This window comes from Micromonas commoda, chromosome 8 (genome assembly GCF_000090985.2).
Source record: "Micromonas commoda chromosome 8, complete sequence".
Classification (NCBI taxonomy): domain Eukaryota; kingdom Viridiplantae; phylum Chlorophyta; class Mamiellophyceae; order Mamiellales; family Mamiellaceae; genus Micromonas; species Micromonas commoda.
This window is the reverse complement of record NC_013045.1, coordinates 719,347-744,208: the sequence shown is the minus strand read 5'-3', so window position 1 is coordinate 744,208 and position 24,862 is coordinate 719,347. Positions and strand designations below refer to the sequence as shown.

The following is a 24,862-nucleotide window of genomic DNA, read 5'->3' as shown; positions in this document are numbered from 1 at the left end:
CCTCGGGGCACGCGCCGAAACGGGTGCGAGGCGACGCAGAAGGGGTTCATGTGATGGGGAACTCGCTCACCTGCGTGATACGGTCGACGCGCGCGCTGCGGCGAACTGTGGACACGACGGGTCTTCGGGGTTGGAGCAATCGTCGCCGATAAAAACAAAAAATACTGGTGAGCGCGAGCTCTCGCGAATCCTCGGTGTCAACTTTTGATTGGCGGTTGCGCTGGGAAAATTAAACCCCGATTGACGGTTCGGGACCGCCGTTCATTTCGGGCGCGGTCGGTTGAAAAATTCATCGGTCGGCAGGCTTCAAAAGCAACGACGGCATAACGGCGAGGGGGGAAAGAAATTGGCGCAGGGTTGGGCGATGACAGCGCGCGCCGGGCGACGGGTTCGCGCGTTCGCGACGCTCCTGCTCGTCGCGGCGCTCGCGACGCTCGCGGCGAGTGAGGCGACCGCATCGGAGGACCCCAATGCCGCCTCCCACGCACCGTCATCCTCCCATCCCGCGTCCACCACGGGGGGTGCCGAGAAGCCCCACGAGCTGAGAGTGGGCGACGCCGCACCCCGCCGTATCGCCGCCAACACGCGCAGGCCGGGGATCCTGAAGCTCCACGGCTACCCACGGATGCTTCAACACAAGATGTTCCACCATCTGACGCTGGAAATCTACGACGACGGCGGCTTCGTCGCCAACTCGTGCGTCCTGCATCGAGTCGTCATGGACAAAGAATCCGACGGGGAGGTGAGACGGACCAAGGTCAGGCAGCGCAAGGGCCCGGGTCACCCCGGTCTCGCGGCACTCGCCGGAGGATCTCTCAACACCGCCGCATCCAACGCGAGCGGCGGTCCGACCTTCGTCGCCACCTTCGGGCCCTTCGACCAGGGCGTCACGCTCACGCCCAGATGCGAGCGGTGGCGGGGCGGCGCCGCGGAGCCGCTCTCGTACCGCGTTCGACTGGTCGCGTCCGACGGGCCGGACACGGGGAAGATCGCGAAGCTGGTCGTCGGCGCCGCCCTCGTCACCCTCGCGCCCGCCGTGAGCGAGATGACGCTGGCGTACTACGGCGTCGGCATGGCCCTCTCGGTTCTCGCCGTCGCCATCTTGATAATCTACCGCGTCGCCAGGTCGCTGCCCGGGGGACGCGCCATGAAGGCGGGCGCCGGGGCGTCCGCCGCGCTCGCCGCGCTCGTGGTCCCGTCCGAACACCTCTCCGCGGTCGTCGAGGGGTACGTCCACCTCTGCCTGAAACCCGTGTCCCTCGTGGCGCGCGCGGTGTACGAGCAGAACCCGGACGAGGCTGGCTTGCCCTACGCGCTCGCCGCGACGATCGTCATGCTCGCGGGCGCCGGCATCGGCCTGTGGGTGGTTCGCCGGTGGATGATCGACGAGGTCACCGGCGGCGTGGCGCCCTCCGTCGCGGGGTTCGCGTGCGTCGCCATGCGCGTCGTCGGCGTGGTCTTGCTGCAGTTTTGTACCCTCGACCTTCTCAGCGGGTTCGCCCTCGTCGGAGCGAGCCTCGCGGTGACCGCGGCGGATGTCGCCAGGTCGTGGCCGGGCTCGACGCGCCGATCGTCGTCGTCGTCGTCGGGGCAAACCCGCGGCGCGTGGTCGCACGGGTCGGGGTCCGTCGCGTCGAGGCACAGGGGCGGCGCCGCGCGAAGGATCCTGCGAAGGGCGGGGCGATACTTCTCGGACGAGGAGGACGAGGAGGACGAGGAGGAGGTGGACGCGTACGAGGAGACGGACGACGACCTCACGCCGGGGATGGGACACGAACGCGGGTCCCCCGGCCTCGGCGTGCGACGCCGCGCGGGGTCGGGGAGGAAAACACCGGGTAATCGGACGCTCTCCGTGGACAACAGGGACGAACGGATGGGGGATCGCGCGGGGCGCATCGTCTTTGGGACGGACGGGCCCGGGTCGTCGCGCGGCGGTTCGTTCCTCGGCGGAGTCTTCGGCGGCGGATCCGGTGGTCATTCTGGAAGCGCCCGGAAGCGGCGATCGCTGCCGGAGTCGATGGACCCGGAACCCAGGACCCCGCCCGCAACGATCGTCGGCGCGGGGGGCGCGATCGGCGGGGGCGGGCGCGGCGCGTCCGCCGTCGGTGGGCTCATGGGTCTCTTCGGTGGAGGTACAAGGGCGGAGAAGCGGGGGACGGCGCCGCGGAGGAGTAAGCTCGGGGGCCGGTCCGTCTCATCCACCGTCGCGGCGGCGTCCAACTCGCCGTTGCCCCCCGTCGGAATGGCCGCCGCCTCGAGGGGAAGGTTCCTCACGGCCTCGGAGTTTAACGCGCAGAGCGCGCGGGCGACGGACGCGGGCCTCGACGAGCTCTGCGACACGCCCGAGTTTAAGCGGTGGATGAGGGACAACGCGGGTAGGATCAGGGTGACGTCATCCGACTCCGACGACGACGCGTAGATGTGAATCGCCGTGAATCGATAAGAACGCTCATCGGACGTACACAAATAACCTCACCGCGCTAACTCTCGCCTTCCTCGTTCGTCGTCGCGCCCACGCCTTGCTTGGCCATCCACGCCTCCAGCTGCGCGCGATCAATCTCGAGCGTCCCATCGTCATCCTCCGTGCCCGCTTTTCCAGTCACCACCGTCTCACCCCGGCCCTTCAGGAAGTCCTCCACGCTCCCGGGCTCGCCGAACCAACCGTACCTATCCGCCACGAGGTGCTGCACCTGACACCCGGGGCAGCGCACGATCACCACGCCGTTTTCGTACGCCTGCCGGCTGAAACCCTTCGCCGCGCGAGTCTCGCACTTGCCGCACGTGAACATCATGTACAGATCCTTCCGCTTGTTCGCGCGCTCCTCCGCGGTCCCCTGAACGTCTTTGGCGTCGCCGGCCGATGTTGAAGGCACATCCGCGGCGTTCTTATCGTCGTCGCCCCGGGTCGGGATGGAGTCCGAGATCCCGCGCGCGGCGAACGACCACGGCGAGTGCGCGACCGCCAGCGCGCGGGTGACAACCCGGCGACCGGATCTGGCCTCGAGCCCGGTTCCGACGGCTCGGAGGGTGGTCATCGTCGTCGGTCGCGCCGCCGTCGCCATCGCGCGCCTCATCGTCCCGATCGCCGCGCGCACCAGTACGGCTCGAAAGCTGTCTTTCATCGTCGCTCCTCTCCCCTGCTCTTCTCAGCCTCGAACTCGTACTTCAGGTAGGCCACCTTCGCGATGGCGGCTGCGCACACGACGCTTCCGATGCCGGCTATCCAGCGGTTGTACGGGATGTACAGCTCCGGGTTGAACAGACGAAAGAGTAGCGTATCTCTTGGCACGGGCTTCTGCGGCTTTGGGGTGTTCTCTACCATGCGGGTGGCGCTCGCGCGGGGAGAAATGTCGAAGTGTCACTGTAGTCGTGAGATAGACACTCCGGTTAACGGCGGGAAATCATAAAGAGGTGGCGCGAATGGACGCGCTGCCTCGCGATGTCCTCGTCTCGATCCTGAGCTCGCTGCCCATCGAGGATGTGATATCGGTCTCTCAGGTATCGCGTTGGATGCTCGAGGCGTCACAGGATGATAGGGTATGGGCGCGGAGGGAGCAGTGGCATAGTTTACCGAACTTGGTGGCGGAACGCGCGGTGGGGAAATGGTTGGGTACCGTCCTGGGACTGCCTTGGCAGGTGATCGCACTGAACATCAAGTTCGATCCTCTAAAGGCGCTGGACGAACATGATAACCCGACATCCGCGCTTCGCCACCTCCTTCCCTGCCAAGCTAACTTGTATATCGGTAAGGGGCCTGAAACATCATGGTACTCACATGGCATGGGTAGCATTAGTGGACAGGTGTTCACGGGAGTGGATTTGTTGCACTTGCGCGTGTTGAGAGTTGGAGCTTACGAGAATGTCCTCAAGGATTGGAAGAAGGACGCGAATGCCGCGTCTGATGGGTCTCTTTACGATGCTATTGAACAGGGCCTACATAATGTAATCAGAGAAGCAGGGGTACCGCAGAGATCGGAGGATCTGCCGGACCTGTCCATGTGCCGAGCAAATTCTTTTTACGAATATGACAGGGAAGAAGGTTACAAAGGTTTCGGCTTTGATAATGTCTGTGTAGCAGGAGGTGACAACAAAAACGGGCCGACATTGTTGATATTCGATATAAAACCTCGTGTCTTGGTCGCCGCTGCGCTCCTGACAAGGATGGATGCGACGATGTTTAAGGACACGAGTGACGGCGCGAACTCATCGCCGCCGCCGTGGTCCCGGAAGATCGAAGAGACGAGGAAAGAAAGCTCGGGGTGGACGTGTTGGGCCTCGCAGGTTTTGCGGCCTCCCAATCCAAAAACCGAGTGGTCGCTGCTCAGGGCTCGTGTGGTCGGAGTATCGTTGAAGGCTATGCACAAAGCGCCGATGCCACCGTTTGACGCTCTATCCTTTGACCAAATCCCATGGGGACCCGCGGTGAGACTTGTGACACAGACGGTACAAAATTGGCCGAATCCGTCAGATATCGTGGATGATCCGCAGACAGCCTCTGCTTGGCCCTCACTAGTCCTAGGACCGCTCCCCGAGGATGCTGCAGAGCGAAAGCGTCGGCGTGTAACCGCGTTTGGTGACGTAAGCAAAGATGCCGATGGAGATGAAAGCGAAAAAGAGTTGCGAACATCCAGGATGCGAGGATTCACAGTCGGCGGATGCAAGTATAAACCACATCGATCTGGAGCACGGTTGAGTGTCAGAGGACTCTTTAACATGATTTTGCATAACTATCGTCGGCTGTTTCATCACCCTGAGGAAGTCGACCCATTTCATACGTGGGGCAGGGTGTTTGGACTGGAGAACCTGGTGTTCAAAGGATTGATTTCAGAGACGCAAGACTTTTCGTCGGAGGCAGCTGCGTCGGTTTCTCTGGCGATGGCGTCATGCGGATTTCGCTATGAGGATACCAATATCCGCGAGGTTTTTGCAGGCGGTGGAATTTTGAACTCAGGGTATGACACAATGTTCATCTTTTACGAGCTGATGGAAAGGTGCAATCGCAGTCGTGCAGAAGGTGTTGATGAAGCCGAGGAAATCGTAAACAAGCTGCAGCAAGATGATGAATTCATTCCCATAGAACTGTGGGACGAGCGCCACGCTCTTGCGCTGGCTTATGATTTCCCGAGGTATCTCCAAAAAGCCAGAACGGATTGCGAACCATTTCACTTGGCAGAGTGTATCGAGGAGCTCGCCAGCAGTTGGCGAACTTGGCAATGGCGTCTTGATAATTCGACCCTTTCACCTCCGTCAGAACTCGCGGATAGGATACGCGAGATACTTGATCGGCGCACTTACGAGGCGATGCGTCTAGCCCTAACCCTATTAGGTATCCTGGAGTGACTTTCGTCGACTTATCCCGCGCGGCAGAGTGAAGTTTGCTGTTGCCTTCGGGTACTTTTAGTGCTAGCTGTCAAAATGTCACCTCATTGTTTTCCAAAATTTTCCACGCTGACGTTCGTTTTGAAGGGAGGGTGCCGCCGGGTCGTTCCTCACTGTTGCCTACGATGAGCGGAAACTACGCCACGCCCCCACCTCAGAGCGCCACGCAGGAGACCACACTGGGTCAGAGCAATGGGTTCGTGGATGGATCCTACCCATGCGGCTCGCTCTTCGGCATCCCGCTGCGCGTCCACAAGCTCTTCGTCGCCTACATTGTTATCGTAAGCGTCCTGGGCTTCATCCAGGGCGGACTGGAGGGTGACTCGGAGTACGGCTTCATGCTCTTCCTCGTTAACGGCCCGATTCTGTTCGGAACCGTCCTCATTCACGAGCTCGGCCACTGCTGGGCGACGTATCGGGTCGGGGGCACGGTCGAGGGCATCCTGCTGTGGCCCCTCGGAGGACTCGCGTTCATCGGCCACTCGGGCGAGGCGAAGGAGGACTTGTTCGTCTCCGTCGCGGGTCCCCTCACCCACATCCCGCAGATGATCGTGTGGGTCATCCTTCTCGCCGCGTCCGCGGACGGCGACGCGACGCTCACCTTCAGCGGCGCCTTCTTCGCGGACTTGTGCAGGCACGCCATCGTCATCAACCTCTCGCTGTTCCTGTTCAACCTCTTTTGCCCGGCGTACCCGCTGGATGGCGGGCGTATTCTCGTCAGCTGCATGCTCCTCTGCGGCGTGCCCGTCGGAACCACCGCGAACATCACCGTCGCAGTGTCCGCCGTCTTCGGGCTCCTCATCGTCTGCCTCGGCGCCGTCTACCTGAACTTCCTGACCATATTCGTCGGCGGCTGGGTGTGCAACCAGGCGTGGGAGCTGTACCAGATCGTCAGGCAAGGGAGGTTGGACCTGCACCCGATATTCCACAAGTACGCCAACGACGCGAGGTACTCGGGCAGCGCTGGCTCGGCGGGCAATAATGGAAGCATCTCGAGCGCGCTCGGCGGCAGGGTGTGATGAACGCCACATTGAAAGTCTCTGCTGTAAAATACAAGTTGCGTAAGGTGGACTACAATAAACTTTGCTCTGCTCAGGTCCTCGCCCTCTCAAACTCGGGAGGATCCGCCGCCACAACCTCCTCCTCCTCCACCACCTCCTCCTCGTCGTCATCGTCCATGGACCCCAGACCCTCCTCCTTCTTCACGCCGCTCGGGCCGGGCGCGATGGGAGCCATCGGTCGCCTTCGCGCTCGAGCCGCCGGCGCCCTCCTCGTCCTCGGAGTCTCCCGCGTGCGCTCAGCCTCGGCTCTCGCCGCCGCAGCCGCAGCCGCCGCGACGACGTTCTCGCGCATGAGCGACTGCACGAGGTCTTCCGGGTCCTCGCTGCGCGGCGCGGCGGTGGGCCATGGCGCGAACTCCTCGTCGTCGAGCTCGTCGATCGAGTCCAGGGTGAGAAAGTCGAGCTGAAGCGCGCCGGAGATGCCAGACACCCCCGCCGCCTTGAGCCGCCGGAGCTTCGCCGTCGAGAGCTTCCCCTCCGCGGCGAGCTGCCTCTGCTCCTCGACGAACGCGCGCTGCGCCACCGGATCGTGGAGCGTCACCCTGTGCTGCCTTAGGCCGTAAAACTTCTCCAGCTCGCCCAGCCACACGGGCGAGAAGTTCTCGAGCTCGATGCCCGCGTCCACGAGAGCCTCGCGCTCCGCGTCCGGCAGCGGGTCCTCGGCGTCATCCGCCGCCCGCGCCCTCACCCTCGCGAGCCACACCGCCAGGGGTGACCCGAGCGGCGGTTCGATGAACTCGCCCTCCACGGACTGCCAACGCTTCAGCTCGTACACGTACTCGACGCCGTCGGGGCCGAGGACGCGGCGCCAATCCTTCGTCCCCTCCGACGCCCCCGCCAAACCCTCGACGGTGCAGTCGGACCCCCCGTTCGAGACGAGACCCTCGCCGCGTTCATCCCGGGATACGCCAGCCTCCGCCGCGTCCGTCTTGGAGGCATTCTTGGGCGGTCGGCCGCGCTTGGGCTTGATCGGGCTCTGGGGGTAGTACCCCTCGAAGTTGACGCCGATGGCGACGAGGCGCTTGAGCGCCTTGGTCCCGAGCTTCCCCTCGCGGTGCTTCTCCTTCTGCCGCTTGAGCCAGAGGCCCAGGCCCGCGTCCGCGCGCTCCTCCGGTATGTTGACGGTGCCCTGCTTGCACTGGTACTCCACGAGCTCGTCGAACCACATCTCCCACGTGCGCCTCGACTCCCCGATTCGCTTCGTCTCCTTGACGTTGGCGTCAAAGCCGGCGACGTCGAGCATGTACATCTGCTCCTGCGTCAGCCTGCCGAACCGACGAAGCTCGCGAACCTCGTTGACCCAGGGCTTCATCGCCTCGCCCTTGCGATTCTCCTCCTTGGGCAGGCGCCCGCGGTTGGAGAGCTTGAGCGGGCCGAGCCTCCCGCCGCCCGGCACCTTGGTTCGCACCACGTACTCCAGCAGCCGGCGGTTCCACTCGTTGATGGGCACAATGGCGAGGATCTGCGGCGTGTCGCGGATGAGCTTGGGGATGTCCTCCTCGGACGCGCCCACCTGGCGCATGCACTCGATGGCGTCCCGGGTGTTGCTCTGAACCGCGCGCATCATCTTCTTGTCCACGAGCGCGCGGCCGCGGGGCGTCACCCTCCACGCGGCGGCGGCGCTGATTGTCGCGACGGCGTCGTCTCGCGAAAAACCGAGGCGCTCCTCCAGGTAGAGCTCGGCGGTGTCAGCCTTGGCAGCCTTGGCGGCGGGTCGTGCCTTGCGCTCCACCGGCCTGCGCTTCATGACCACGTGGGGAAAAACCTCCTCGGACCATCCCTCGCCGCGGCGCTCGAGCACCATGACCAGCTCGGTGTCCTCGGAAGGGGAGTCGCGCGCCTTGGCCCGCGGCTTCGCCTTGGGTGGGCGCGTCGTCGCCGCGCGATCGGCCGGCGCGCGCGCGGGGGGCTGGGGACCGGCGGACGGAACGGAGGCGTCGTCGTCGGAGTCCCACTCTCCCGAGCCCGTGGCGATCGCGTTGCGGGGCTTGGACGCTGCCGCGCGGTTCTTGCGCGCGCGCGACGGGGACGGGGTCGACGCGGACGAGGTTGAAGCCTCGAATGATCCGTCCCCTCGTCTGCGTCCCGCGGGGTCTCCGCCGGAAGAGGACGCGACGACGACGCATCGGTGCCACCTCGCGACGGAAACTCTACGCCGATGACGATTACACCCCAGCAGCGCCGCCGCCGTGGCGTGCGAGGCTACCAGCGCGTGCGACGCCATCGCTCCGTCCCACGCCGAACCCCCCTGACGACGGGCGACGCTTCTAACAAGGCTCGCAGAGAATGTGTACCCCTCCGGACACCCCCCCCCAAAGGCCCAGCACCCGGGTCCAGCACCGCCGGCTCGACCTCGCGCTCGCCTTTTCACCTACGCCTGACTATCCACCGACGCGCGCCCCTCTCACCAGCGCTCAACGTGCGCTCCTGGGGCTCCGCGCGGGGTCGTCTGTCTGTAGGTTCAGCGAATCCGGGTGCTGCCAGCCAGCCTCGCGGATGAAACATTTCAGCCAATCAGAGGGCCGCAAGAGGCGCGCGAGATCGGCGTTTGCAGATTCGTCCGAGGAAAAAAGGTCCAAAAAACCTTTTTCGTCTCGTCGGCCTATGGGCAATGTCCCTCAGGTGGCGCGAATTTTTTCCTCCACTTCGGTGACGACAACTGGCACCCAGATTGCAGCAAAGGTGCCGAGAGTCGACGTCAGTTCAAAAAATATCGCCGCAGTTTTCTAGCTACTAGTCCACTACGCTATCCGCTCAGCCTCCACGCACCAGTTGCCGCAGTCGAAGTACACGCGGTTCACTTTGACCCACGACTTGATGTGCTCGAACAACGTCTCCAGCTCGCCCTCCTTGTACACGTGGCAGTACCGCTGATACACCCTCGGCGCGGTCGGGTCCCCGTCGTCGTCCTCGCCCGCGGCTCCGCCCGCCCGCGTCTCCTCTCCCTCCTTCTCCCCCGAACCACTCCCGCCGGTGACCACCACCTTACCCTGCACGCCAGCCTTCTTGTGAAAGGGCACGAGGACGTCCTGCGACTCGAAGTGGTGCCCGCTCACGCCGCCGTCCGCCTGCTCCAGCGCCCACGCGTAGAACAGCGCCGTCCCGCCCACGGTCAACAGTCGCATGGTCTCGGTGACCAGCTTACGCCGCCTGGGTTCGCTGGACACGTGGTGAAGCACCGCGATGTTGAGCGCGACGTCGAACGATCTCGATCGCAGGGGCAGGCACGTGGCGTCGCCGGCGAAAACCTCGAGCCCGCGCTCGACGGCGCAGATCTCGAGCAACCCGACGGAAAAATCGCAACCCACGCCGAACCCGCCGAGGGATTCAACCTCCGGCAGGTTCTTGCCGTTGCCGCACCCCACGTCGGCGACGAGGGACCCGGGTTGGACGACGCGACGAACGAAGTCCTCCACCCCGCTCCAGGCCCTGTACCTGGTGCCGTGCCACTGCGTCGCCACTGCGTCGTACACGCGCTGCACGTGAACGCGCTCCACCGAGGGAAGCGCCTCGGCGACGGGCACGCCGGCGTCCTCCCCATACATAGGGGGGGCGACACAGCTGGCGTCTGCACACTGAGATTCGTTCGCATCGCTCGTCGTCGGCGGGAGGAGATCCGGCGGGCAGGCGGGACACGAGCGAACCTTCTCCTTCCTCTCGAACACGGTGCCGTCGACGGCCGTCGTCGTCGGCTTGGCCTTCCGGGCTCGCTCCTTGGCCGCCGCCTTGGCCGCCTTCCTGGCCTCCTTCTTCGCCGCGTTCTTGCTCAACACCCCGCCTCCGACGACATCCTCCGCGTCGTCGTCCATCGGCTTCTTGATCACGCTTCCCTCGCGCCGACCCGCCGGTTTCGCCGGTGGCGGTCCCACCCGGCCTATGGCGCCGATTGGACCCACCGGTCCGAACCCTCGACGAACGCCCCCCGCCCGCGCCTCCGCCGCCGCGACGATCGCCCCGCGCACGTCCCTGCACCGCCGTCTGCACCGCTCCGCGCGCTCCGTCCTCTCGTCCATCTCCCGCCCCGGTCGCCCCCGTCGCCTGAACGTGAGGGATATGCGCTCGGCCGTCACCGGCGGCACGGCGTGTTCGTACTCGTCGGCGGCTTCGCCCTCGACGACGACGGCGGATCCCACCGGGAGCGACAGCGCGTGCTCCTCGTTGAGCCGTTCGTCGTCACCACACGGCCCTCGACCGCCTTCGGGCCAGACCATCCCCCGGCCCAGCACCATCGGCTGCTCGGAGCACAGCGAGACGGTGACGAACGGTCGGTCGAACGCGGGGTTGTCGATGTGCGGAGGGATCCACTGGCCCGGGCCGTACAGGTTGATGGTGCAGGAGTCCGGTCGTTGAAGCTCGGTGAGCGCCCCGCGGGCGATGAGCGCGTCGACGACGGCGTCGAGCTCGGGGGGTAAGGGCGCGACCGGGACGTGGGTCTCCACGCGGTTGCTGTGCGTGTACGTGCCGAACTGGAGCATCTCGCGGCTCTGGTTGCGCTTGCGCCACTTCTCCGGGATGGGCGCGTAGGTGTTGCCGGGGAGTTCGCCCGCTCGGCCGCGCTCGAGCGTGCCGCGGATCCACGCCACGAGGATATCGTGCTCCGACGGGGATCCCGACGTGTCGACGATGCCCTCGACGAGGCGCAGGCCGCTGACGAGAGTCGGGGAGTCCTCGGTCGTCCTCCTCTCGTCGGCGGCGGCGGATCCGCGCGTCGCCTCGTGCTCTTTCCGCGGCGGCCGCCCGGTATCGCCCGCGACGCTCTCCTGAACCGTCGCCTCTTTCCCCACGCTGTTACCCATCGCGTCGACGTCGCCCACGGCGGTGACGCACGCCCGCGGATACGACAGCGCGGGCGCGACTTCCGGTGTGACTCGGGGTGTCGAAGTGCTGTTTATCATAGCCCACGAGTCGTCCTCGTTGGAGCTCGAAAAGTTAGAGCGAATGAATTTCATGACTAGGGGTGTGTCTAAAACCTCCGAAGGTCGCGCGGCGGGTGGAACTCCAGGTTGGGATGCGTCTCGGGCGTGGCGTCCTCGTCCTCCTTCCACATTTTGATCGTCTTGTCCGCCTCCACGGTGATCAGGCGGGTTCCCGTGCGGTCAAACGCAGAGGCAAATATGCCAGCCTCCGACTCCATCGAACCCGGCTGAACCTTGGGCGCCGCCTGCTGGAAGTTGTGCCCGCTCTTGTAATCCCAGAAGTATAGCGACCCGTTGTCACCGCCGCTCACCACCACGTCGTCCTCGTTCACCGAGAGCGAGTTCACGATCGACTTCTGCTGCGACAGCATGTTGTGCATGAACCTGCCGTTGGGCAGCGCAAACTTTTTGATGTTATCCGCCGACGCCGACAGGAGCGTAAACTCCCTGGGGTGCAGCGCGAGCGCCCTCACGCCCTTCTTGTGGTACGTCAGAGTGTGCTGGCACTTACCCGCGGCGAGATCCCAGAACTTCACCGTGCTGTCGTACGAGCCGGTGATCACCTGCGGGTTGTTCTCCTGCGACACGATGGACCCGACGGTGTTGTCGTGGCCGGAGAGGCAAAACACCTGCGTCTTGGTCCGCATGTCCCACACCCTGCACGCGCTGTCCCTGCCGCCCGTCATCAACACGTCCAGCGCGGGGTGCAACGCGAGCGAGTACACGCCGGAGAGGTGACCGTGGTAGTGGCGGATCACCTTGTTGTACTCGAGGTCCCAGCACTTGACCATCTTGTCGAGGCCGCACGAGAACATGTAGGGGTGCCTGTCGCTCACCGCCAGGCCCATCACCTGCTCGATGTGACCCGTCAGCGTCAGCTTGAGCTGCCCGGAGGCGAGGTCCCAGATCTTAATCGTTCGATCCGCGGATCCGGTCGCGAACCACTCGTTGGAGGGGTCCACCGTGACGCTTCGAACCCAACCCAGGTGGCCGGAGATGACGCGGTAGAGCTTCCACGGCGCGTGCCAAGGGGGCTTCGGCCACTTGCTCGCGAGCCGCGGGATGATCTGCGCGCTGTAGTTGTACCGCTTCTTCGTCTCCGGTACGATCGTTCCGGCCTCGCCCTTGAACTCGACGATGGCGTCGGCGCCGGCGCGCGCCTTTTCCTTCTCGTCGTCGTCAATGGAGTCGATCAGCTTGGAGATGTCCGTCTCCTTGCCCTTCTTCGCGGCCTTCGCCGCGTCCATGCCGGGGATCGCGGCGTCCACGGAGGCGGGGCCGGGCGCCGCGGCGGCGCCGGTTTCCGCGCGTTCGTCGTCGCCGTCGCGCTTCTTCTTCTTCGGCTGGATCTCGGGCGCGGGCATGTTGCGCACCGCCTGGTACTCGTCGCGGATCTGCGTGGGACGAAGGGAAAAGCACTCGAGGTTAGGTTTTTACCGCACGGCTGGCGTCCGATCGCGGGGTTGTGCGGTTGAGAAAAGGGCCGGGAGCTCACCTTGATCGCCATCTTCAGCTTCGCACTCCGTTCGTGCATGGGCGGGGACGTGAGCATCCAGTTATCCTTCCCGAAGAACTCCAGCGTCGCCTTCTGGTGCATCAGCACCCGCTCCTTGAGCGTGCGCTTCGGCCATGGCTCGTCGCTCAAGGGCTCGTCCTTGACCTCGTCCTCGTATCCCTCTCCGGCCCGGTCCAGGGTGGCCCACGGATAAAGATCCCTGGTCTCCATCTTCCTCCTGAGATTCGGTGTCGGCGCCGGATGTCTCGCTCTCGCGCGCGCCTCGCGCTCGAAGGGAAGTGAGCGGAGCCTAAATTGCCGATTTCTCTTGGGCGCCAAGGTCCAGTTTCAAGGTCAAATTCGGGGCAATCGAAGGAGCGCGGGCGCGTCGACAGCCGCACAAAGTCGCGATGGCCGAAGCTTCCCAGCAAGATGACCTCGCCGAGATCCTCGCCGAGGCGAGCCAGCAGCAGCAGCAGGACCCCACCAACATCGTGGCGCGCCTGAAGCGGGCGTACGTCAACGAGAAGAACGCCCCAGAGCTCCTGCCGTTCGAACACGACCTGCTGGAGCAGGTGATGGCCAAGGTGGAGGACCAGGAGCTGGTGGTGCAGCAGAGCAGGGAGGCGGCGGCGGCGGCGGGAGGAGGTGGTGGTGGTGGCGGCGGCGGCGGGATGGACGACCTCATGGCGCACATCTACCAAGCGGAGCTCAACAGGGTCCGGTTCTTGATCCGCGCGTACTACCGCACCAGGCTGTTCAAGATCGAGAAGTACGCGGTGCACGTGGTCAAGCCCGAGACGAACGAGTTCGCGAAGCTGTCGCCGCAGGAGCAGAAGTACGCCACCGACTACGTTAACATGCTCGAGGAGCATTTCGGCAGCGTGCTGGGCCAGATGCCCGAGAAGTACTCCAGCATGCTGCAGCAGATCGAGGAGGATGACGCCGAGATGGACATGGTGCCCGAGCCAAACCTCGACAAGCACGTGTTCTGCAGGGTGCGCGAGGACAGGCGAGACGTGATGTTCGACCCGAACGACCCCGATAACACCATGGACCTGGACCAGGGTGACATTATCATGGTGAGATACAGGTTCATCAAGGGCCTCCTCGAGGATGGAGCCCTGGACCTCATCTAGTAGAGTCTAGTAGTCTTTCGCGACAAGGGTAACAGAGGGGAGAACGCGTACCACGCTGCGTTACAACCGAGACTAATACGGACAAGCCTTGGGCAGCTTGGTCTTAACGTTCTGCCCGTTGAGGTCGAACTTCTTGTTCCCGCTGCCACCCATGATCATCCTGCTCCCCTCGTACCTCCTCGCCGCCTTCTGCGCCCTCTTGACCAGCGCCGCGATGTGCGGCGGCACGCCGTAGAACCGACCGTTCTGATCGTACTTGGCCAGCTTATCGCCGCCGGTGCCGACGCGCGCGGCGACCAAACCGCGCTCGGCGTTCTCCGCCTTGATGGCGAGCACCGACTGCCTGTTGTCCTCCGGTCTGTGCCGTTGGCGGTAGTATCGGCGGAGCTCGCGCGGGCCGATGCGCTTCTTGGTGCCGTCGTCGCGGGTGATGATGAGCTCGTACCCGTTGTCCGCGAGGCGAACGGGGGCGTTGGAGAGGTCCAGCTGCATCTCTTCGTCGTCGTCATCGCTCTCGGAGCCGTAGTCCTGCGATGTGGGGGCGACGGGGTTTAGGTCGGTTCGTCGGCGTCGGCGCTCGCGAGGGGGTGGCAAAATTTGGGGCGACGAAAAACGTCGGGCGTCGCCGTCGTCTCGTCTCGGTTTCCGCGGGGTCGGGGCGCACCTCCTCGTCGTCCTGGTCTTCCATCGCCATCTTCTCCATACGCGCGAGTACCTCCTCCGCCTCGTCCGACGCCATGGACTCCCAGTCCCCGTCGTCGTCGGACTCGCCCTCCTCGTCGTGCTCCGCGCCATCCTCGCCAGTGCCGTCCTCGTGGTCCTCGCCGTCCGAGATCTCGCCGGCCGCCAGCCTGCGCGCGTACTCCTCAGCCTCCTGGATCTCCTCCTTGTGGTTCTCCGCCCACTGAACGAACCTCTGCGCCCTCTGCGCCGACCGCGGGAGCTCGTCCGGGCGCTTCAGGTGGGAGGTGCCCGTCACCTTCTGCGCGCCGTTCTTGCCCGCCGCCGCCTGCTGCATGACGCGCTCGAAGAGCTCCTTGCCAACCACGGGGAGGCCCGCCACCTTGCGCTTGAGGTTGTATCGGTGCCAGTCGGAGCGGTAGTGCTCCTTCAGGTCGTCCATGGTGGTGAACACCACGCCGGGCGCGGTGTGGCACGTCAGGCCCTCGTCGTCGTACTCGTCCATCCTGCCGCCGCGCGCGCCGAAAGGTGTTCCGGAGCCCTGCGTTCTGCAGTGTGGCCGCAACTCCGCGTACGCGTTCGCTATGGGGAGCAGTCCGAGGAATCGAAGAAGCGATGTTAACACATATCCTACAAAACAATTACACGCGTACACAGTTCAACATATTCCGTTTTTCTCACAATTGACGTGGAATCTCCAGGACCGTTCGGCCACAAATTATCTGTAATCAAAAACACAAACCAGCGGTCACGAGTCTTGCGCCCCTCGCTTTTTCTTAGCCACACTATCCCACGGCCGCCAACGGGATGACGTTGGCGTGCCCGGTGAGAATGGGCGGGACGTTCGGCGGCGCGGTGCGCGTGTTAACGGCGCGACCGTCGCGCGTGCCCGTCTCCGCGGCGCGCGGCGCGTCACGAAGGCCGTGGACGGTCGCGGTCGCGCCCGGGCCTCGGAGGAGCGGCGATTCGGAGCGATTCGACGGGGCGCACCGCGTCGCGTCGAGGGCGCGCGACGTCGTCGTCGGGGCGGTCGCGGATCCGCGCGGGACCGGGGTGGAGGACGACGCCAACGTCGGGACGCCGGCGAAGGCCGCGCCGGCGAACGGTCGGGGCCGGGGCGCGCGGGGCCGGGGCGCGCGAGGCCGGGGCGGCTCGCGCGTCCCGTCGCCGCTGCGAAACTTCGCGAGCCTCTCGCCGGAGGACGTGAGGGCGGCCGCCGCCATCGTCGACGCGTTCGACGTCGCGTTGCGCCGCGGTGACCTCGAGGGATGCGTCGCCGCGGTCGGCGCCGACGACGAGTCGTCCGGCGCGAGCGACGAGGACGACGACGAGGGACGGTGGGTCGGCGCGACGAGAGGCGGCGAAGACGACCGGAGGCGCCCCGCGAAGAAGGGTGGGAATCGTCGCAACCGCCGGGCACTGATGCGAGAGGTCGGGCGCAGGCTCAACCCCGCGCACAAGCAGTTCCTGGGCGCGTGCAAGGACGCGCGCAGGCTCGACCTCGCCCTCCGCTACGCCCAATCGCTGCCGCCCAACCCGCGGCTCTACTCGAGCGTGCTGGGCGCCTGCGCGCAGGCCAAAGATCACGCCGCAGCCGTCGCCGCGTTCGACCTGTACTCCCGCCACGGCCTCGCCCCCGACGCCTTCGCCTACAGCGGCCTCATCTCCGCCGCGGGCAAGTGCGGGGATTTGCGAAGCGCCGAGGCGGCGCTGCGACGCGCGGTGACCGAGGGCGCGTGCGACCAGGCGGTGATGAACGCGTACGTAGACGCCTGCGCCCGGATGGGTCTGTACGATGAGGCGAAGGGGACGGTGGACGCCATGCGCGACGCCGGCCAGTGCGCGGCCAACGTGCGCACGTACAACTCGCTCATCACCGCCGCCGCGCGCGCCGGGAACCTTCGCGCGGCGCAGGACGTCCTGGCGGAGATTGACGCCGACGAGGACATAACGCCGACGGACAGGACGTACGGAGCCGCGCTGTCCGCGGCGGCGAACGACGGCGGTACCCGGAGCGCGGATAACGTGAGGTGGGCGCTGGAGGTGTACAGGCGGGCGTCCGAGGCGGGGATGGGGGCGAATAACCACGCGGTGTCCAGCCTGTTGACGACGCTGGCGCGCGGGGTCGCCGCGGGATCCTGGTCCGGGGATGACGCCGTCGAGCGAGCGGGGTCCATCCTCGCAACGCTCGTGGAGGGCGGGGGGGGGTGCAAGGTGCCCAACGCGGCGGTGTGGAGCGCGTTCATGAGCGTCTGCGCGAGGGCGGGGCGCGCGAAGGAGGCGTTGGGCGCGTTGAGGCTGATGCGCGCCCGGGGGTACCCGCTGGAGCCCTACACCCTGGCATCCGCGCTCACCGCGTGCAGGGGCGCGCCGAGGGAAGAGGAGGAGGCGCTCGAGGTGTTCGAGAGCGCGCCGCCCGAAGCCTCGGCGACTACAGCCGTGCGCAACGCCGCCATCGCGCTGTACGCCGCGAGGGGTAGGGCGGACAGGGCGTTTGCGCTCTACGAGGAGATGCGGGCGGAGGGTGCCAACGCCGAATCGTTTCTCGAGTCCAACGCCCCGGACACGATCACCTACAACACGCTCATCGCCGCGTGCGTCGCGTCCAACAAGTCCGCACGGGCGTCGGCCCTGCTCAAGGACATGATCGCCGCGGGCGTGCCGAGGTCGAAGCGGACGTACGTGAGCCTGATGGCATCGGCGTCCAGGACGGCTCCCGAGGGTGAGGGAGCCGCGGCGGCTGCGAGGGTGTTTGCCGAGGCGGAGGCGGATGACACGACGGGACCGGCGAACGAGTTCATCTACACCGCGCTCATCGACGCGCAGAGCAAGGGGGGCGATCCAAACGCCGCGTTCGAGACGTACGGTAAGATGAAGGCTGCGGGGGTATCTCCGACGGTTGTCACGTTTGGGTGCCTGCTCAACGCGTGTCGGCACTTTGCGTCATCCGGCGCCGGCGAGTCCGACGTCGATCCCGCCGAGCTGGCGTACGCGCTGCTGTCGGAGATGAGCGAGCGCGGCGTCGTGCCCAACGACAGGTGCCAGAACGCGCTCGTGCGGGTCGTCTCCGAGGCTGGCAGAATCGACGATATGCTCGACGAGGTCAAGGCCATCGCCCGACGTCGCGGAAAGTTTGAGCGCACGACGCTGGAGGGGGTGGTTCGAGCGCTGTGCCGGGCTTCGTACGCGGAGCGCGCGCTACGAATCTTGTCGTGGATGGACGTCCGCGGGTACTCGCCCAGCGCCCCGACGTACAGGGCCCTCGTCCAGGTGTGCGCCACGGAGGGCCAGGTGCAGTGGGCGTGGACGCTTCACCAGCGGATGCGCCGGCTTGGGTACCGCCCCGATCGGCCCACGTGCTCCGCGCTGACGCAGGCGCTGTGCCGAGCGGCGGTGGCGACGGACTCGGGCGAGGCGCGGGGCATGCTCCGCCGCGCCATCGAGGCATTCGAGCGCGCGGCGGTCACGGGAGTCGCCGCGGAGGGCGAGGGCGAGACCAACGCCTGGGACGAGGACGACGAGCGGACGAGCCCGACGGGCATGACTGTCGAACAAGAGATTGCGTCGATGGAGGATCAATCCAACTGGGACGCGGTGGGGGACTGGAGCCTCGAGAACGACGCCCCGGTCGCGCTCGGACCCGCGTGCCCGCTCAAGGGCGAGGTCGCCGCCGCCGCGGAGGCCAAGGCCAAGAAGGGTAAGGTTCCCCCCGAGGAGGTTCTGTCGCCCGGCGCCATTCGCTCGCTCATCGCCGCCGCCGCGCGAACCGGCGAGCTCAAATTCGCGCTCAAGCTGTATCGGTCGCCGGGGGGCCGCGCCGCTCTGAAGCCCGCGCGCATGAGGGGCGAGTCCGGCAACGCCGAGGACGGAGGCGCGCGACGCGAGGTGTTCGAGGTGATGTGCGAGGCGTGCTGCCACGAGGGCCTCGTCGACGTCGCGCTGGAGGTTTTCGACGACGTCAAGGCGTACGACGTTCGGGTGAGCAAGGTGACGCTCGCGTTTTTGGAGGCGTGCTGTCGCAGGTCCAAGGTTCCGGAGTGGCGCGTGTTCGACGTGTGCGCTCAGCTCCGGCATCAGGTGACGGCCAAGAAGCAGGCCAGGCTGGCGGCTCAGATGCCGGCCAAGTCGAGGTCGCACCACGTCTACGGCGTCGTGGACAGCGCGGATTCCTCCGACGAGGACGACGTCGACGAGTCAATACCCCCGGCCACCATCACCACCTCCTCCTCCTCATCCTCCGCCACCGCCGCCTTCGTCCAGGACGACGTCGGCGGCGAGCGCAGGCGGCGCAAGGACGTAGAGGACAAGTGGGAGCGGGCTCGGCGGGAGCGGAGCAGGGATCGCGCGAGGGGGGCAAGCGCGGATTCGGGCGGCGGGGAAAATTTGGACCTCGCGTGGCTCAAGTTCGACGATCCGTACGGGGACGATCCGTACGGGGACTACGACTCGCGTGACCGGCGGGCGGGCGGGGAGGAGGAGATGGATCCCCTGCAGGCTGAGCTTCGCACCGAGGGGTTGGGAAGAGGTAACAGGCAAGACCCATCGTAGCCAGATGAAGCATTTTTTAACGAAGCAAGCAAGCAAGCAAGACACATGTGCTGGCTCGCAGCGCAAGTAAGAAAAGAGGTTTCCGGTTCAAACAGTCAAACGTCCTGTGAAACCGAAAGCGGTGAAGGCTCACTTTTTGATCGCAACGAGATGGCGGAGGAACCCCGCGAGAAGCGCGAACGCAAGGCGACCGTCGAGGTCTACTCGGTCGCCTCTCCCACCAAGAAGGAGTTCGTCATCCCCGAGGGTGCCGGCACCAAGGTTGGAGACATCCCCAACGGTGCGTTCCACCCGCGTCCCACCTCTTCCTTTTCAAAATCCCGATTGCTCGCCTGGCGGTCGAAAGCGATCCGACCTGGATCGAGTTTACTGACCCCTCCCTACTTTGTCCCCGCCCATCCCCGCAGTGGAGTTCGCCCTCGGCAAGTTCAGGTCGGACGATGAATTCCTCAAGACGGTCCACCGCCTCATGTTCGGCACTCCCGGCAAGGCGACGATTATCAAGAAGAACATCCGCGCCTTCTCCGGCCTGCCCCAGGACGACGAGAAGGCCACTACCCGCGCGGAGGACATGCTCAAGCGCGCGTTCAACGCCACCCTGAACCAGCTGCTGGACCTCTTTGACCTGCCTCGCGGATCGGGCGAGGAGGGCAAGAAGGAGGCCAAGGAGAAGCGAATCTTCGCTTGGCTCATGAAGCCCACGCAGTCCGGCAACAAGAACCTCAAGGGTGAGTGCCCACCTTCGTGATGCCCAACCGATCACCCGACATACCATTCCCCAATACCCTCGACGCGTCTCTGACCATCTCTCGCTCTTCACCAAATCCCATCAACAGAGGCCGCGGAAGCCAAGCGCGAGAAGGCTGCCAAGAAGCGCGACAGGGTGGCTGCCAAGAAGGAGAAGGCTGCCTCCAAGAGGGCCAAGGTTTCCACGGGCAAGCTCCCGGATGACGTCAAGGCAATCAAGGCCGAGCTCAATGCGCTGGCCGCGAGGCAGGCCGCACTGCTCAAGAAGCTTGAAAAGGCTATCGAAGGCGGTGCCAAGAAGAAGGCTGCCCCGAAGAAGAAGGCGGCGGCGGAGGATTCCGAAGACGAGGATTCCGAAGACGAGGAGGCGTCAGACGAGGAGGCGTCAGACGAGGAGGAAGAGGAGGTTGCCGAGGAGGAAGACGCCAAGGATGAGGCGGCGCCAAGCCAGAAGGAGGAGCCCCCGCCTCCCAGCCCCGCCGTCGCGACGTCCGCCCCCACGGCGCCCACCGACGAGGAACTCGAGTATGCGGTCAAGGAGATGCTCGCCGGCGTTAACCTGGAGTCGGTCTCCATGAAGAAGATTCGCGTCGACCTCGAGGAAAAATTCGGCGTCCCGCTCAACGACAAAAAGTCCATCATCAAGGAGTTCGCCGAGAAGTACATCTCCTAAACGCACGGACACACACAACCCCGACGCGCAAGGCTCGCTCCCCGCGCGTGACACATGCATGCGATGGACACTCCAGGAGCCATGAATCCTGCGGAGCCGTTGCTATAATAAAAATCAAACTTTAAGCGCCGTTCGATTGTCCGCACATCTCCTCCCTGAGTGACTGAAGGAACGCAGCGTGCGCGGTATCCCCGCGCGCGTTCGCCGCCCCCGCGCACCGCTCCACGGCGACCCTCCACGCGCCCAGAACCTCGTCCCGTCCGTCGAAAATCTTGTCGAGGACGTCCACGCGTCGGGTCAGTGTCGCCGTCACCAGCGACCACTCCACTCCACTGGACCCGGCGGCTACCATCTTCGCCAACATCGCGTCCACACCCGCCCGCATCGCCGCAACCTCCGGCCAACCCCCCGCACGCTGCTCGTGTCGTCGCAGGGAATCCGCGGCCGCGGCGAGAGCCCTGGGGAAGTCGCCCAGCCGAGCCGCGCCGCCCCCTGGAACGTCGGACAGCTCCCGCTGAAAAAAAGCCCCCACGTCAAAATCCGTCTCTCGGGCAAACGCGGCGAGCGCGCCGAGGTCGACGGCGGCGGCGAGGGCGGCGGCGTGGTCGCGTAGCGCGCGGCGTAGGTCGGGCTGGAGCACGGCGATCACCCCGCCCCTCGCGCCGCTCACGTGCTCCACACCCTTGGGGGTTTGGACGAATTCTTCGTCGAGGGATCGGCGCGGCGACAAGCCCGCGGAGTCCGCCGGTTCGGATTTCGCCGGTTCCGGCGCCGCGCCGAGCCACCTGAACAGCCCGGAGACGATACCGACGTCCTCATCGGCGTCGTCGCCGCGCCGTTTCTTCTTCTCCGCCGAGCGCCGCGCCGCCCTCGCCGCAGCCGCCTCCACCGCGGGCCGAGCCAAAAACCGGACGAGCTCGCCGACCAAGCCGTACCTCCGCCTCTCCAGCGCCGCCCTCAGCACCTCACCCGCCGCCTTCGCCCCGACGTCCGCGCTCACGAGCTTATCCACGACGAGCAGGTAACAGGCGGCGGTCCTGAGCTGCCCGGCCGCGAGCGCGTTCGCCTGGAGCAGCGCCGGATCTCCCGCGTGTTTGAACAGCGCCGGCCACTCCCGCGAATCCGTCTTCCTCGCGACGGACACCACGACATCCGGGTACTCTGGAAACTCTCTACACAGCCGGACCGCGTCCGCGAGCGCCCTCTCCGCCTCCTTCGCCGCGTCCGGGTCCTTCTTATTCGCGACGGAGTTGGGACCCGCGTGGCGGTCCAGCGACGAGAAGAGGAGCCACTCGAGCGAGTGCGTGAACCTCGGCTTTCCCGCCGCGGCTCTCGCCGCGCCGATGGCCGCGCCCATCTCGCCCAGCCTCAACAGGTGTCGCAGGATGCAGGGCAGTATGGGCTGCACCTTGGGCGTGGGCTCGAAACACGGCTGGTCGGAGCAGCTCGCGAACGCCAAACGCTGCGTGGCTCCGACGATGAGCGGGGCGCCGTCGCCGAGGCTAATCCCGAGAGGGTACGCCTCCTTGTCGAATTCCAGCTCCGGGTCGGCGAATGCGACGGAATCGCCCCCGCCGCCGTGCGAGGGCGCGGGGAACGTGGGCACGCCAGTGACGGGCACGTACCACACGCGCGTGCCCTCGCGACCGTACGTCCACCAGGACCACCTCACGTCCGCGTCGCAGTTTGGCGCGAGGGCGCCGCCGCTCGCTATCCAGAACCGCTCCACGCCATCCGCCAGAACCCGCTCCGACGTACACCCCTCGCTCTCGTCCGAGCCGAGGTCGATCAGCGAGAGGGTGCCGCCGACGCGGAGCATCATGAAGTGCGCCGGGACGGGCGGGGGCGATGGCGTTGGCGGGAGCCCGAGGCCGAGTGCGCCGGATCGAGGCGAGCCCCTGTTCGCCAGCGCCGACGCCTGCGCCCGCATCGCCGCCGGGCTCGTCGAATCCGGCCGGGGAGGCATCGCCGGCAGGAGGGCGAGCTCCTTGACCCTGCCGGTGACGTTCGCATCGCGCAGGGTGACGCGTCGCACGGGTCGAACCCGCGCCATGTCGCCGCCGCGCGGGCCGGTCATATTGCCGATGAGGGCAACCTCGAAGACGACGACGTCGAGGTTCCCCGAGTCCGTCGGAGTAGCCACGAGGAGGAACCTGCCCAACGCGCTCATCGCGACGGGCTCCGTCGCGAGTTCGTGCTCCAACAGCACAGATGTCACGCTGAGGTGGTTCCTGGGGTACATGCGGAGGACGTGCCGCTCCGCCTCGGTGTCCTTTGACGAGCCGCCCCAGTCGAACCAGGACCCGCCGCCGCCGCCGCCGGTCCCCCGCAACCTCGCGCACACCGCGATCACCCCACCCTCCAGCCACGCCAACGCCGTCGCGACGAACTCCCTCTCGTGGCTCACGTCCCCGAAGAACCTCCACTTGCCCGTCTTGAAGTCGTGCAGGACCAAGCCGCGCGATCCCGCCGCCGCGAGGTCTCGGCCGTCGGCGCTCTCCGCGACGAGCCTGAGGGGCCAGTTCGGAGCCGCGTACGCGTCCGGGAGCATCACGTGCCGCGCGGCGCGTTCGTCCTCGTCCCCGCCGGTGACGACTATGACCCTGTCCGCCGCCCTGAGCAGGTGCGCGCGGGCGCCGCGCCGCGTGGACGCGTCGAGGTGATGCCCGGGGCACGCCGCCGCGAATAAAAACTCGCGCAGCCGACCCTTCTTCGCGCGCCTCGCCTCGCCGTCACCTCCTCCCACCCCGCCTCCTCCCACCCCGCCGCCGCCCGACGCGGACGCCGCGAAGAGTCGGTACCCGTCGCCGCTCCACGCCAGGCGCGCGGTCCCGCCGTCGCCCCCCTCGCGGTCGCGCGCGTTCGTCGGCCTGCCCCCCGCGAAATGTCTCGGGCTCAAACCAGCGCCGGCGACTGACGCCGTCGACGCGCCGTCTCGACCCCCCGCCGCGTCGTCCACCCCGTCCCAGGGGTCCCGGGTCGCCGTGTCCGCGTGCGACCCCGCGGTGCCCCCACCCTGCGGCAGCGTGCACATGAGCCTGCACCCGTTCGCGGACCACACCGCGACACCCCTCCGCCACCACCCCGCCGCCACGCCGCCGCCGTCCGTCGTCCAGCGTACGTCGGCGCATCCCCCCGTGTCCCCCGGCGCGTACCCCCAGTCCGCCGGGCTCAACACCCTCCACGGGGTCGCCACGTGGACGTCGTAATCCGCCTCTGCGTCCACGCGATACAGTCGCACCGTCCCAATCGAGGCGCCCACCGCGACGGTCCTCTGCGACGGCGGCGAAAACGATGCACACGTCGCGTCGCCTTCGCCGAGCCAACGCTCCAAACGAAGCCGCTCCGCGACGACAGCCGTGAAACCAAAACCGTCGTCGTCGTCGTCGTCGTCGTCCGTCCCCGTCCCGGGTGGGATCCCGGCGTCGTCTATCCTGAGAAGCGCGCACGCTCCCGATGACATCACCGCCGCGGCGACTCGCATCTCGGTGGAGTAGTCCAGGCGGATCACCGCGCCGTGCCGATGGTCGCCGCCGTCGGCGCAGGGATCTCCGCGACTCACGACGTCGTGGCTCGATCCGCCGCCGCCCGCGGCCGCGCTCGACCTCGCGTCCCACGAGCACTGCACGATGTGGCCGGTGGAGGTGCCCAGGAGCAGCACGTCGCCGTCGCCGGCGACGGACAGGCACACGCCGTCGTTGAGCGGCGCGGCGGATTCCTCGTTCACCGGGGAGAGCATCGGCGGGAGCGAGCCCATCCGCCGGTGGCCGCCGTCGAGGAGGTCGTCCGCCGCGGTGGGGATCATGCCGACGATCGAGCCCGGGCCCACGGTGAGCGTCGCGCGGAGGATGAGCTCGCATCGATCGGGCAACGCGGCGGGGTCCGCGTCGGCGTCTCGCGGGGTCGATGCGTTCGGCCAGACGACGTCGAAGAGCCGCGCGCGACCTCCCGCGGCGACCACCGCGAGCCGTGCGAACCCGTCCCCGCGCCATCTGGCCGCCAGATACGCGCCGTCCTCGGCGACCGCCTCCGGGTCGCGCGTGTGCCGCCCGATGAGCCTTCGGTGCTGCCCCGTCGACCAGATCTCGATGGAGGAAGCCATCACCACCGCCAGGCAACCCAGGCCCGCGTCGAGCTCGAGGGCGACGACGGGCTCGTCCCCGCGCTGCTGCATCCCGCTGGCCAGCACCTTGGGCCACGCGTACGCGAAATACATCGCGTCA

The 24,862-nt window shown here is 66.4% G+C and overlaps 12 protein-coding genes across 12 annotated transcripts; 6 read left to right on the top strand and 6 right to left on the bottom strand.

Moving 5' to 3' along the window:
• Positions 1–364: 364 nt before the first annotated feature.
• MICPUN_101914 (hypothetical protein) lies at positions 365–2,419 on the top strand (the record flags this gene model as incomplete). Its single annotated transcript, XM_002508187.1, has 1 exon — positions 365–2,419. The coding sequence occupies one exon, from the start codon at positions 365–367 to the stop codon at positions 2,417–2,419; it is 2,055 nt and encodes a 684-aa protein (XP_002508233.1).
• Positions 2,420–2,427: 8 nt separating this feature from the next.
• MICPUN_108788 (predicted protein) lies at positions 2,428–3,201 on the bottom strand. Its single transcript, XM_002507894.1, has one exon. It carries the CDS (start codon positions 3,060–3,062, stop codon positions 2,481–2,483), a length of 582 nt encoding a protein of 193 aa, XP_002507940.1. The 5' UTR covers positions 3,063–3,201; the 3' UTR covers positions 2,428–2,480.
• A 2,083-nt stretch (positions 3,202–5,284) lies between these two features.
• Positions 5,285–6,449, top strand: MICPUN_108787 (predicted protein). Its single transcript, XM_002508186.1, has one exon. The coding sequence runs from the start codon at positions 5,505–5,507 to the stop codon at positions 6,396–6,398; it is 894 nt and encodes a 297-aa protein (XP_002508232.1). The 5' UTR covers positions 5,285–5,504; the 3' UTR covers positions 6,399–6,449.
• A 22-nt stretch (positions 6,450–6,471) lies between these two features.
• MICPUN_60740 (predicted protein) lies at positions 6,472–8,664 on the bottom strand (the record flags this gene model as incomplete). Its single annotated transcript, XM_002507893.1, has 1 exon — positions 6,472–8,664. The coding sequence occupies one exon, from the start codon at positions 8,662–8,664 to the stop codon at positions 6,472–6,474; it is 2,193 nt and encodes a 730-aa protein (XP_002507939.1).
• Positions 8,665–9,181: 517 nt separating this feature from the next.
• On the bottom strand, positions 9,182–11,236 carry MICPUN_60739 (predicted protein; the record flags this gene model as incomplete). Its single annotated transcript, XM_002507892.1, has 1 exon — positions 9,182–11,236. The coding sequence occupies one exon, from the start codon at positions 11,234–11,236 to the stop codon at positions 9,182–9,184; it is 2,055 nt and encodes a 684-aa protein (XP_002507938.1).
• A 167-nt stretch (positions 11,237–11,403) lies between these two features.
• On the bottom strand, positions 11,404–12,603 carry MICPUN_84125 (predicted protein; the record flags this gene model as incomplete). The annotated part of the gene is made up of 1 exon (XM_002507891.1): positions 11,404–12,603. One exon carries the CDS (start codon positions 12,601–12,603, stop codon positions 11,404–11,406), a length of 1,200 nt encoding a protein of 399 aa, XP_002507937.1.
• A 658-nt stretch (positions 12,604–13,261) lies between these two features.
• On the top strand, positions 13,262–13,990 carry MICPUN_84407 (predicted protein; the record flags this gene model as incomplete). The annotated part of the gene is made up of 1 exon (XM_002508185.1): positions 13,262–13,990. The coding sequence occupies one exon, from the start codon at positions 13,262–13,264 to the stop codon at positions 13,988–13,990; it is 729 nt and encodes a 242-aa protein (XP_002508231.1).
• A 37-nt stretch (positions 13,991–14,027) lies between these two features.
• Positions 14,028–15,171, bottom strand: MICPUN_108786 (predicted protein). Its single transcript, XM_002507890.1, has 2 exons — positions 14,655–15,171; positions 14,028–14,518 (listed from the first exon to the last, which is right to left on the bottom strand). Exons 1-2 carry the CDS (start codon positions 15,111–15,113, stop codon positions 14,063–14,065), a joined length of 915 nt encoding a protein of 304 aa, XP_002507936.1. The 5' UTR covers positions 15,114–15,171; the 3' UTR covers positions 14,028–14,062.
• Positions 15,172–17,182: 2,011 nt separating this feature from the next.
• Positions 17,183–18,079, top strand: MICPUN_84235 (predicted protein; the record flags this gene model as incomplete). The annotated part of the gene is made up of 2 exons (XM_002508184.1): positions 17,183–17,353; positions 17,468–18,079. Coding segments are annotated over 2 exons (783 nt in total), but the record flags the coding sequence as incomplete, so codon positions are not given.
• A 424-nt stretch (positions 18,080–18,503) lies between these two features.
• MICPUN_108785 (predicted protein) lies at positions 18,504–19,257 on the top strand. The gene has a single exon (XM_002508183.1). It carries the CDS (start codon positions 18,509–18,511, stop codon positions 19,217–19,219), a length of 711 nt encoding a protein of 236 aa, XP_002508229.1. The 5' UTR covers positions 18,504–18,508; the 3' UTR covers positions 19,220–19,257.
• Positions 19,258–19,363: 106 nt separating this feature from the next.
• MICPUN_108784 (DEK_C domain protein) lies at positions 19,364–20,769 on the top strand. Its single transcript, XM_002508182.1, has 3 exons — positions 19,364–19,499; positions 19,627–19,947; positions 20,056–20,769. The coding sequence occupies exons 1-3, from the start codon at positions 19,370–19,372 to the stop codon at positions 20,637–20,639; spliced, it is 1,035 nt and encodes a 344-aa protein (XP_002508228.1). The 5' UTR covers positions 19,364–19,369; the 3' UTR covers positions 20,640–20,769.
• Positions 20,770–20,984: 215 nt separating this feature from the next.
• On the bottom strand, positions 20,985–24,813 carry MICPUN_101909 (predicted protein; the record flags this gene model as incomplete). The annotated part of the gene is made up of 2 exons (XM_002507889.1): positions 20,985–21,131; positions 21,172–24,813. The coding sequence occupies 2 exons, from the start codon at positions 24,811–24,813 to the stop codon at positions 20,985–20,987; spliced, it is 3,789 nt and encodes a 1,262-aa protein (XP_002507935.1).
• Between the last annotated feature and the right edge of the window lie 49 nt (positions 24,814–24,862).